At 37.8% G+C, this 12,671-nt stretch overlaps 1 protein-coding gene across 1 annotated transcript in view; it reads left to right on the top strand.

Moving 5' to 3' along the window:
- Positions 1 to 12,671, top strand: part of LOC142343391 (sorting nexin-13-like) — a 99,016-nt gene that overhangs the window by 44,387 nt on the left and 41,958 nt on the right. Inside the window, exons 12-18 of the mRNA XM_075395171.1 lie at positions 1,761 to 2,078; positions 2,474 to 2,558; positions 4,494 to 4,756; positions 7,264 to 7,362; positions 7,634 to 7,692; positions 9,401 to 9,521; positions 10,791 to 11,002. Coding sequence (XP_075251286.1) covers positions 1,761 to 2,078; positions 2,474 to 2,558; positions 4,494 to 4,756; positions 7,264 to 7,362; positions 7,634 to 7,692; positions 9,401 to 9,521; positions 10,791 to 11,002 — 1,157 coding nt within the window. The remainder of the gene's footprint in view (positions 1 to 1,760; positions 2,079 to 2,473; positions 2,559 to 4,493; positions 4,757 to 7,263; positions 7,363 to 7,633; positions 7,693 to 9,400; positions 9,522 to 10,790; positions 11,003 to 12,671) is intronic.

Raw genomic sequence — 12,671 nt, 5'->3', positions numbered from 1 at the left:
ATAAAATAGTTTTAGTTTTTCTAAATTTTGCTTTTGTAGGGAATTTTTTAAATAAAGCTTGCAATTTAAAATTTTCGATTGTTTTCAGTTTTTTCGGTTTTTTTGTCATTCTCTGAGTTTAACTATCTTTACAGGCCAACGATACTTTTTAAATGTTGTAGAAAGTTTACAAAACAGATCTCCAGGGACAAAAAATGTTTTTACCTTTTTTATAGCCCTATTTTTGGAAATTTTCTCTTCTCAGTTTCTTGATGCATTTGTCATATGTGTCCAGTTTATCTACTTTTAGTGGCAGATTCATCTCTTTCAAGGTTTTTGCGTGAGTTAATGAGTTTTTGAAATGAGTCATATATGGCTTTCAAGTTAAAAGCTTCAAGGGTTCTAGCAATGATCGTTTTTTTTTGGTTAGTTTGTTTGATTCTTTTAGTTTCTCATTTTTTGAGATTTTGTCTGGTTGGCTGGGATTGTTCAATTGATCCGCTGGTCAGGTTCATTAGGTCAGTCTTTCATTCAATTACTTGGATTGTATTTCAGGACTTGTCCTGCTATGTTTTTTTACTTCTTCGAACAAAAAATGTTTCGCTTTACCTCATTTTGCCGCTTTTTCAACATATTGCGTGAAATCTTTTTGACTTCTCTAGGCTAGTTTCTCTCTTCTCTCATTCTGCTAATAGTGATTTTGAACATCAATTGCTCAGCAAAGCAATTCAAAATGAACAGAGTCAGTATAAAAAATAGAAACGGGATAAACCCATAAAGCCCAATTGTAGTTGCCCGCTATTTGAACGTCGTTCCTATAAGTCTTAGTTACCATCTCTAATGCCTATTGGTATTGATTGTGGCCCCTGTAGCCTCCCTCTAAGAAACAGAAGTATGTTCAACTACGAAATGCCATCAAAGTAAATCGGACTTAAAAAATGTTTTTGTACAAAAATCTTTTTTTTTCAATATCTATTCTTTCAATCCCAATCATGCTCATTGGAATCAACGGGGGCTATTTTCCGGCAATCTGCCGGGTATGTTTGAAAAATTTTGCGAATTAGTTAGCTTTTATTGGAATTCAGGAAGCTCTTTGCTTATGCACAAGAAAGGTCTATCATTCTTGTGCACAAGAAAGGTCTATCATTCTTGTGAGATTATCATTGTACTGCTCTTTTTACGACTCCCGGAGAGATATATCCTGGTTTCGTTTTTAAAAACAATTTTCAATTGCTCTCAAAAGAAGTTTGTCGCAATAATATTAGTCCGGCTGTCTTTTTTTCGATTTTCTGCTTTACCAAATTTTCGTCAGACCTTTTTGACTTTTTGTCCTTAAAAACAGGATAAAAGGTAACGATCGGAGGCTTTCAGCCTTTCGGCTTACTAGACTCTAAGTATTCGATTCATCAAAACTCTTGGAGACATGCATTAATTGTGCGAAGAGCTGTTCTTAGGGTGACACACCCCACGCACTCTTATGAGAGTTTTCTTCTTATGAGAGTTTGACACACCCCACGCAATCCCCCCTCCCCCAATACCCAACCCTGCACATCATTTCACCCGTAACCCAGCTTGATATGAAACTATCACTACCGAACGTGGGATTAAATTGCCCATTTAAATATGACAAAACATGCCTTTAAAGTCGGATGCTATTTGTTGGGATAGAGAGGTTGATTAATTAAGGTCAAATGATATGGGGATAAGATTTGCGGGGTTAAATGAATCCGGACGAAAAGAAGTAGAACTTTTCAATTTATACCATTAATGAACTGGTTTAGAATTCGATTGCATACAACTTCAAAGTGGATGCGTCCTCTGTGAGGGATTTGAAGCAGAAGATCCAAAACAAGTCTCTCGAACCCCAATTTGACTGGTTTGATCGGATGTCTGAGCAGGCCTACAACTTCATGCGAACCCATAAGAAGCTGTACCCATCTTTCGTGGTCAGTAGGAGTTATAGACAGATGATCCTGAACCCCAGAGAGGGGTCAAGGGCGGCTGCTGGATTTTACTCGTCGAGTTCATCGAATGAAAACTTGATGAAGAGTCCAGACCACTCAGAGACTGATGAAATAACGTCATCGATTTCAACATTGGTAAGGTTTTGGCTACTTAGGTTGATAGAAAACCTAAGAAGTTGATAGGAGGGACAAAAGAATATTCTAAGTTTTAGCTTTTTTAATTTGCCTTTTTTTGATAGATTGGAAGTTTTGCCATTTTTAGTAGCATCTAAATCATATTTGAGGGAACCCACATAAGTACTGACTAGCTAAATTGTATGTACTGCTGAGACGAAGTTCTCCACTTATTTTCCTGATAAATTGACTTCAAGATCCAATTTCAATGTGACGCATATTTTGCGAACGCGAATAGGGAAATTAAACAGATAATGCTCTGGTCGTGAGATGGCAATAGTTTAAATGCAAAAGGCCACCCAGTGCATGCAAAGTTATTGCCAGTGATGTATAGGGAGTTAGTATTATATTTTTAGAAATATGACGGTGATGTTTTCAACGCTCATCTGGGAGAAGAGGTCTCTGCTTCGTGCGGATTGTCTGCTAACATCGTCAATTACCGTTAGTATGTTTCGTTCTGTCTCTCACGACCTTTTATTTTTACTTTTGTGTGCAAATTTAAGCACTGAAGGCAGTCAATTTGGAAATTGGGCGCGTTCGAGATATTGAGAATTTAAGAGGATAGTAATACCTTAGGTGCTCTAAGTGGATGTACGGATAATGAAACATTTCTAAGTAATTTTTGATGCCGTCAAGACGAGGTAGGATGAAGCATATTAAGAGTGTTATTAATAGCTGCAATATCGCTACCTGAGCGGAGCTATTATTGGTCTTCTCTTGTTTTTTAATTCGTCAACAAGATTTTTGTTACCGCTATATGAGGTCCAGGCACTTCTAATCTGCCTTTTTTCCATTCATACAATTTGGCTTTGTTGCATGCGTGACGTCATTTTCACTCTTATTGGTGCGAGTTTTTTTACAATTCAAAGAATTTTTACAATTCAAAGAATTTGAATTGTATTGGGGCGCTGTCTTTTTTTAAAGATCTGTTCACACATTTTCATGATTTTTGAAGTCAAATTGGAGTGGTGATTTTGGTCACGCCGAAACAGGAAATAGAGCGAAAAAGCGAGTGGTTTTGCAGCGTGAATTTTTTTCGCTCTAAATTTAAAGTAGAGTGAGAAAACGGTGTTTGAATAAAAATTCGGTTTCTCGGTAGTGGTTTTTTGTTCACATGCGGCAATTTCACTCTGATTTTTACTTTTTTTTCGATTTTTTGGACCGGATTTTTTTTCTAAATGGTTTTCCCAATCCATTCACAGCTCATTTTATACCTAGTTTTTGTTTGAATTAAATTTTCATTTCTAGCTAGTGGTTTTTTGTTCACATGCGGCCTTTTGACATTGATTTTCCGTCTGCGTTATGGTCAACTACGGACACCTCACTCTAAATGATGGCTTTTAATAATCTGCCCATGTTCTCAGCGGGCTATTGTTGCATGACTGTTTTTACGATTCACATAATACAAATTGTATTGGGTTGCTGTCTTGTATTAAAGATCCGTGTTCGCACATTTTGATAATTTTTTAGTCAAACGGTAATGATGAATGTCACGCCGAAAGAGAAAGTGAAGCTACAAAATCTATTGTTTTTTAATGATTTAGCGTTTTATTCCAATTCTTAACTGGAGTGAGGAAATGGTGTTTGAACAAAATTTACTGTCTCGATTGGGGTTTTATGTTCACGTGCGGCAGTTTGTTTTCTGCTTTTTTTTTCATTTTTGGTTTTTCACTAAAAGGCTTTAAAGTAGTTCTTAGTCATTTTTAGGTCGGTTTTTTGTTTACTGAATTAAATTTTTTTGACTTGTAATTCAGGACTTGTCCCATATTTTTTCACCTAGCCGAAAAAAAAATCAATATACCTTGTTCCACAGCTTGTTCAAAATTTTGCCTAAATTTTTGTCTTTTCTGAGCTAGTTTCGTTATTCTCTCATTCTGCTCAAAGTGCTTTTAAACAGCAGCTACTTAGCAAAGCAATCTAAAAGGAACAGATTCACGATCGAAAAACGAAATCAAAATTAGAATCGGGATAAACCCATAAAATCCAGTTTTAGAGGTCCCATATTTGAACTTAGTTCTAATCAAAATAACTCGCCTTTCCAATGAGAGTTATGGGAATGAATAGCGGTTATTTTTCAACAACATGCTGGGTATACTTTAATTGACATAAAGAACACAAGTTAAACAAAATTTTATTTGAAATCTGGGCTGGCTCAGAGCTATGGCAGCTTTTTTCTGGCAATCCGCCTGTTATGTTTTAAACATTTATCATAAGTACTCGTGACAGCATTTAAAAAATGAATTGAACTTAGATTACTTGAGGCAGAAATGAAGAAATTCATTATTCCAAATAACGCCCGATTAGAAAAGTGTCTGAAATTAGATGCATAAAAGTTAACAAACATTCAGAAAACTACGGTTAGAACATTAATTGCAGAAATCCGAGACGAAGGCAAACGTCACGGAGTTTATGAGGTGGAAGTTGAGACTTCTCTTTTGAGTGATTGGACCAAATCAGATGGCGCCCCTCAAGTGTTCAAGATTTACAGACGATACAGCGACTTTGCCAAGTTGTACGAGGAGCTAAAGAAGAAGTACAGCTCAGTGGACGGAATGAAGTTCCCTCCCAAGGCTATGACGACTAGTTTGAGCGAGAAACTGATGATTAAACGTAAAGATCAACTGGGCGCTTTCTTACAGGTAATATTAAAATTAGGAGCATTTAAAACTTATTAATTGCTCTCAAACGAAGTTTGTAGCAATTATATTAGTCCTGTTGGTATTTTTAATGCGATTTTTCGCTTGTCCGATTTTTCGTCTGACCCATTTGACTTTTTGTCCTCAAAAACGGGATAACAGGTAGCGCCCAGCGGGTATTAAGTTCTCTTCGAGCCTTTCAGCTCACTAGTCTCCGAGTATGCGATTCACGGAAACTGTTTGGAGACTTATACTTATGGTGTAACGGGCGGTTCGTAGAGGTTGACCCCCCCCCACCCTGAATACACAACCCCCACCCCCACATCAGCCCCCCTTGTTTCATGCTCCCCCAAATCCCCACCTCTGCACATCGTTCAGGGCATAAGGGCCCCGTGCATCCAAAGATCCCCCTCCCACCGGTCGTTTGAGAGCAATTCGCCTGACGTTAGTCGGTTATGTTTTTTTTATATGAAAGCGGAAGCGAACAGTCTCTCTCAATTGATTTAATTGTTTAATTGCTCTCGAACGAATCAAACGTGTTATTTTACGACTCGAAGATGATTATTGGTTTTACTGGTTTTTACTACTCGCTGAAGCAAGTTTGTTCAAGATTTGAATACTGATTGCTGTCTATTCGACCATTTACCGCGAAAATTGCACTTTAACTGTAGCTTAATTTCTAAAGTATACTAATTGGGAACTGCTGGTAATGTCAAGGTGGACAGATCGTTTTGAGAATTTTTGATCCCATATAAGTCCCTCCTTCGTATCTAAAATACAGACCAACCCTCCACCTACCTCCCCCTGTAACCCTGCCTACACACCCCACTTACCGGACTAACCGGCAAGCCGCAGCTCCTAATTACATCCCCACCTACCTTCTCCATCCCACACCTAGATGCCCCCACCCCCGCCTAGATATCCCCCATACCTACCCAGATTTATAAGTAGAAATAATTCGTAACAAAGTTTTGAATAATTTATTCCTCTTTTGATAGTTCTGAATTAGGTAAGGGTATTGTGAATTTTTATTGCACTATTTATGGAGTTGTTTCCAGTTTACCAGCTGTTTTTAGCTGAAATAAGTTTGTTCATGACTTGAATTTTGACTTTCTTTTCGAACACTGTCTCCCGTTTTTGAACATTGGACTTTGAAAGTAGCTTAGTTTCTAATATATAGTAATGAGAAACTGGGAGGAGTAATGTTCAAGTGCGAAACGTCAGTTTGAGATGTTTTCTTTTGATAGGGCAGTTCCTCTGCTCTTCAAACTAAACGAAAGACATCACGCACCAACCCACCCCTCTCCACCACACCTACCTTACCCCCCCCCCCTCCCCCAGCTAGCTACCCTCCCTCCTCTCCCTCTTCTTTGTTCAGTGTTTCGCATTTAGATACGGTTAGTTAAGAGATTATATTGCACGAATCATCGATTCTACCGGGAATGTTTTTTATGCAAAATTTTTGCCTGACAGTTTTTGTGCTTTTGTTCTAGAATACTCTTTCAGTTTCACTTTTCGAGTCATTTTTTCGCGCTTTGGTTCTTGATTTTTGCGTCATCTTAATTGCTCTTATTAAGTCTGCTGCTAAAAGATAAGCGATCGTAAGATAGTATATTACAAGTCTCTGATAGCGGAGAGGTTAATAACTTATGTCCAGCAAGGCGGAGGTCGGGGGTTCTAACACTTCCCTAGTTGTATTTTTTTCTCATATTAATTTATCTAGGCTATAGAGCCCCCTCTGTATTAAATGGCACCACCTGTCGTTCGAGTGTAATTTGTCCGTAGTTAGTCGGTTTATGCTTTGTTATGAAATTAGTGAATGTTGATAAAAACATGTGGATATTTAACCTAAGGGTTATACATTTCGATTTACCTTTCATCCTAAAAAATTGAATAAATGCGTATAAAGTTACGCAAGAATCGACTGGTCGGAGAAGAGAGACAAAACACAAAGCGTTGAACATTCTTAAATCAGTGAAACCAACAAACTTATTAATTAAGGTAATGAAATCAGTATTTCAATCGTGGTCTGGATGGTACGAAATCACTCCCGTTCCCGTAAAGTCACTCGACCATTCGTAAAATTTGTCATTTTTTACAGTCCCTTAATAGACAATCACGTACAGATTGTTGAAAAGTATCGCATACCAACTTTTTTATTGCCAATATTTAAAGATGCGATTGGCAACATTGCCCTAAGTTAGATTATGAATGGTGAATTAAGCATAGTTTGGTTAGTTTTGATATGATAGCGTGGTTAGTTTTGATTAGTAATTTAAAATTTGTTGTACATATCGCTACGTCGATCAGTTATGTTGAGTTGGATAATAGTGTGTTGAATACATAAAACTCAAAATGGTGTCAGGACAAAATACCCAATGCCCTTTGAACGAAAAGATCAAAGGGAATAAATTGGGTATAATGGCATTGGGTATTTTGGCACATTGGGTATTTTGGCATTGGTTATTTTGTCATGTAACCCCCAATCAAAATATGTGTCCGTGTTTTAGGAGATTCTCAGCCCTGAGATCATTTCAACTAACCCAGGCATGCTTCAAATTGTGCACAACTTTCTCAGTCAAGATTACGTTGCAGAAAAAGCACCAAAGGTACGTGCTGTTAAAAATTATTTCTTATTCCAGTTATCTATTTCATGTCAATTAAATCTCAAATTTATCGAAGTGAAAACTCAGGGAAGTTTTATCCCCAGCTCGTTTATAGCCTGCTCAAATTTTATAGCCCTCTCGTTTATAGCCTGCTCAAATGGGAACTGTGTTTGATATCAAAATAATAGCTTCTGGTTTGAAACAACCAAAGATTTTTTTAACCCTACTTGTTTGAATTCGTATATATTGTAACTTTCGACGTCTTATGCTTCAGGAGTCACACTCAAAATTGGAGAGGTCTGTTTCTGCTGCTAGTGTCTCTTCATCTGTTAGGTACTATGATTAATTAGTGCTTTTAATAATTTTTCATTACGGGACCAAATTTCGAAAAAGTAAATTTCATTAAATTTCCACAATTTTAATCATGTATTTAGCTTAGAACTTTATTGCCCGAATTTTACTTGTAATTACTTGAGAAACAATTCAAAGGCTTAGTTGTTCTTGTGAAGTGATATAATCCTACTATTTTCAGACCTACGGGTTCAAAACATTTTCTCCAATCAATTTTTTTTCTTTTTAATAGCCGCGAAGCAATAACGACAATTATTGGGGACATCGTGTTCACACATTTTTAATATCTGTTCACACATTTTCATGATTTTTGAAGTCAGATTGGAGTAGTGATTTTGGTCACGCCGAAACAGGAAATGGAGCGAAAAAGCGAGTGGTTTCGCGGCGTGAATTTTTTTTGCTCCAAATTTAAAGTAGAGTGAGAAAACGGTATTTGAACAAAAATTCGTTTTCTCGCTAGTGGTTTTTTGTTCACATGCGGCAATTGCACTTTGCTTTTTAAGGTTTTTTCGATCTTTTGCCTCTGTTTTTTTTTGGAAATGGTTTCCCCAATTCACTCCTAGTCCGTTCTAGGTCTAGTGTTTTGTTCAGTCAATGAAAATTCTTTGAATTGTACGTCAGGACTTCTTCGAATTGACTTTTTCAATGATTTCAGTGACTTCTACTGCTTGGCAGTTAAAATTTGTGTGCGTGATGTCATTTCTGCTTTTAGGTCAATTGCTTGACTTTTCTCACCCAAAATATGACTTCTGTGAACTCAATGAACTTCAACTTTTATGAACATTTACTAGTTAAAGATCAATGGTGTGCATCTAAGTAGTGCCAAAAGTTTGTGATTCTTTAGTTTTTGATTTTGAATTAATTTCAAATGATAACTATTAAGCTCCTTTAGGGCTTTTTATTTATAGAGCGTACGTGTCTCATAAAAATGACGGTCCGAATCTAACCCAAAACTCTAGTGGTCTATTAAAGGACTGATGGTCGATCTGTCTATCTTATTTCTTTAGTTGTTTCAATTCATGGAAAGCTTCAAGCGGCTATCGCGGCTATTTTCCGGAAATCTGCCGGCTATGTTCTTTGAATAATCATCCCTTCCTTCAAATAAATTTGTCGAGAAAAATTTAATATGAAGAAATTTGAATAAATAGAATTTCAGTTCTCGATTTTGCTGAATGTTTATCAAGGCTCCAAAAAGAAGTAACACTTTGTTGGGTAATGTTCCAAAAAATTTTTTCTGATACAGGCTTTCATTTTTATTGCTCTTGAACGAAGTTTCAAGCAATTATTGTAAACGTGTCTTTTTACGCAAACTTTTGGCTTGACCGTTTTCTTCTAGAGCATTCTTTCGATTTCAATTCTCGAGTGACCTTTTCATACTTTTTGATTTTTTGTTTGCTTTGTCGAAATTTCTCTGATTGATAGCACAAGCTATGAGAGCATAAGAGCCTGATAGCCGATTACTAAGTGCTGCAGTCTAAGACGCACGAGGGCGAGGGTGCGATTCCCTCCCTAGTCGGATTTTTTCCACCCATAATGAAAAGTTTTTCTTTGCTATGGCCCTCTCTGGGTTAAATTCGACACGGCCTAATGGAGAATATTACAATTAATTAGAGATTTGAGCGCAAAATAAATAACAGATGACCATTATTCTATCAATATCCAGTTTGTGAAGGAATGAATTTAATTTTAGGTACCAATCCAGTATGTCCACATCCTCTCTGGCTAATGACTTGAACTCTTTGGATGAGAATGTGGAAATTGGAGCTGGTAACAGAGGCATCGTCGCATCTGTGTACAGAAATCGTTCATTTGTAAGTTTTGACTAAATTTCTATTCTTTGTGTTTTTGAACACAAAGAAGGGTGAAAACTTAATGCCCACGAAACGGGGAGAAGCTAATGTGAAATAATCCTTTTTTTTAAAATAAGATTTCTTTAATTAATTCTGATACTTTAGTATTAATACTTTTGAAATTTGTTTGCAAACTTCTGTGTATACAGTTTAAGTGACTCTGATGAAGCCAGTGATAAAACCTGTCATTAATTGAAAATAGCGAAGCACTTCGAGATACAAATAGGATTTTTAAAGTGAATTTCTAATTTCTAGTTGAATTTTTATGTTAAAAAGGATAAATGCTTAATATTTAACTTTTTGAAGCTAAGATGTAAGATTCTATTGTCCAGTTTGTGCCAAGATTTGGATCAATGAGATCATGCTGCGCGCGCTCATTACTGAGACTCCCTGTTTGAGTGATATAATCAAGGGCAATTTGAGATAGGCGTACTTATTAGCAATATAATCATTTGGCCATAGCCCGCGCGGCATTGCCAAATGATTATATTGCTAATTTGATAATCCTTATTTTACAGAAAGATTAAAATCGGGGTTAAAAGATAGAGGGGTTAAATGATACAGGGGTGAATAAATTGGGTTTAAATGAATAAGGGTGAAAAAGCGGGACACTGTTTCAGAGAGATTGGGCTCGAACTATCTCCCGAAAATTGGATAGTTTTCGATTAATGTGTTTGAGGCGTGATCTATTATTTGGCGTATCAAAAGATCAATTTGTTGCCAATCATTATTTGTGGACTTATTAATTCCTCTCGTACAAAGTTTGAAGCAATTATTTTAAACGTGTTTTTTTCAAGGGGAGCTCGAGGGTCGAAAGTTCCCCTAGCCTATGCCCACTTCTGAAATGTTTGCCTCTCAGTCGTTCGAGAGCAAATCGTCCGACGTTAGTCGGTTTATGTTTGTATCTGCGCGACCAAGAAACTTGTTGAAAGATGTCACATTGATGTAGAAGTGACCATTTTCTGTTATTTCTCCTTCTTGGGTTTTTGGACAAATTTTGGGTTCAATTTTGCCCAAATTTTGTGACTTTTTTGTATATTTCCCTTTGTGTTAATTTTTACGCCTGTGAGGTGAAGTATGATCCATTTTACAGTTTGATACTCTTCCGGGTTGTATAGTGTTGTTGTATTTATATACTCGGAGAATTCTAGAATTTTTGTTTGGTTCTGTACGGAATATCATAGAACGCAGAGCGCGGGCAATTTAAATGGAGGGACTTCTTCATTTCAGAGAGATTCGACTGGCTCCATTTCGAGCGTATTTGCTTCCTCCAACTCCGAACAGGAGCTGGCACCTGAGATATTGAAGCCGCTGATTGACTTGTTCTTCGAGATATTCGATGTAAAAGCGGGACGAGGAGGGGACTCTAATGTGGTGAGAGATCAGCTGGCTCATGCTATTTCAAGAATGCTCAGAGCCACTTTTGGCGATAGGATTAACAGGTTTGTGCCATTCAATTGGATTAGAAGTTTTAGTCCTTCGTCAAGGCAGTGAGTTCCATTGGTACCCAGCGCCCATGCCAAATGAAGTGGAACACTTGGTCCATTTTACATCTTTAATTAGACAATATGTATATTGAAATAGGCCACAAATTGTATCTGAATGCATGTAAAAAGGACCTTACAGTGTGGGATATGGCGGCAAAGCAACAATTATACTAATTGGTAATTATAAAATGTTTTTTTCCTTTGTGGCCAGAACTAATTTAAGGTAGGGGCACTGCTTCTAGGCCGAGTAAATTTCTGTTATAATATCCGCCCAAAAATGCGCTTGGTCTAGGAGCAAACAGATAACAGAAATTCGCCTCAAAAATTACACACACACACACACACATATATATACCCTCTTATATATCCTCTTCTCATCCTGGACTGGGGACCAGGCAACGGCGTATTACCACCTTTTTCATCTATCGAATGATTTGGTGCCCCTCTTCTTTTCTCATCCTGGACTGGGGACCAGGCAGCAGTTAAGTTAACACCACATTTATTTCTGTTTCGCGCCCCTCCTCCTTTCTCATCCTGGACTGGGGACCAGGCAACGGCGGAGTTGACACCTTTTTATCAAGCAAATAATTTCAATCGAAGCAGCCAAAACATCCCTTTTATACATGGGACATCAGGTGGCCTGCCTTCTCTCTGTGAAGGCAGAATTAGCCAAGGCAGAATTTTTTCACTCATTCGGTCAGTTTTTCTTCGGATCACTGACACTGGCTGGCTGACTGATTAAGTGGCTGGCTGTCTGGCTGGTTGACTGACTGACTCGATGACTGGCTGAGCTACTGACTGAAAGACTCACTAACTTTCTGGCTGACTGACTGGTTGGCTGGTAGACTGATTGGCTAACTGGCTCGCTGGCTGACTAAAAGACTGTCTTGCTGACTGACTTGCTGTTTGATTGTCCGATTGACTGACTGACTGACTGAATGGCTGGCTGACTCTTCGACTGTCCGATTGACTAACTGGATTGGTGACTCACTGGCTGACTGACGGACAGACTGGCTGGCTGACTCAATGGCTGATGAATGGATTAATGGCTGACTGAGTGACTGGCTGACTGACTGGCTGGTTGACTGACTGGCTTGCTGGCTGACTGCCTGATTGACTGACTGCCTGGATGACTGGTTGACTAATCGGCTGGCTGACTCACTGACTGTCTGACTGACTGACTCTTTTTATAGCTGCGAAGCTGTGAGCTGAGCGAAGCTATATTGCGGTGCTCTTGGTTTTTTTTGTTTCGTCGTCTGACGCTCTTTTTTCGTTTTACATTTGTTCACACAGCAAAGCTGAAAAAGTCAAATTTTCTGAATGACTTTTTCCTCTAAATAACGGCATTTGCGCGCGTGACGTCACTTCTCACTCGCTGTAGCAAAAGTTTTTAGGTTATTTGCGTGATTAGATTTTGATCATACGTGACTTACCTCACTCAATAAAATGACTTGCACTTTAAAACTTAAGTTTAGTTTGAATTTATTTAAGGTCAAAGGAACTCATTTGTGCAGTAAAGGTCCCTAATAAGAGGCTTCTGCGGAATGAATTTAAACAAGCTTTTTTTATTTATCCCTGAATGTTTTTACCTAGTTTTTTGAGCGGCGTCAATTTTTTTTTCAAT

This window comes from Convolutriloba macropyga, chromosome 1 (genome assembly GCF_964194025.1).
Source record: "Convolutriloba macropyga chromosome 1, txConMacr16.3, whole genome shotgun sequence".
NCBI classification, from domain to species: Eukaryota; Metazoa; Xenacoelomorpha; order Acoela; family Convolutidae; genus Convolutriloba; species Convolutriloba macropyga.
Note: the sequence above shows the minus strand (reverse complement) of the source record. Positions and strands in the feature narration are given on the sequence as shown.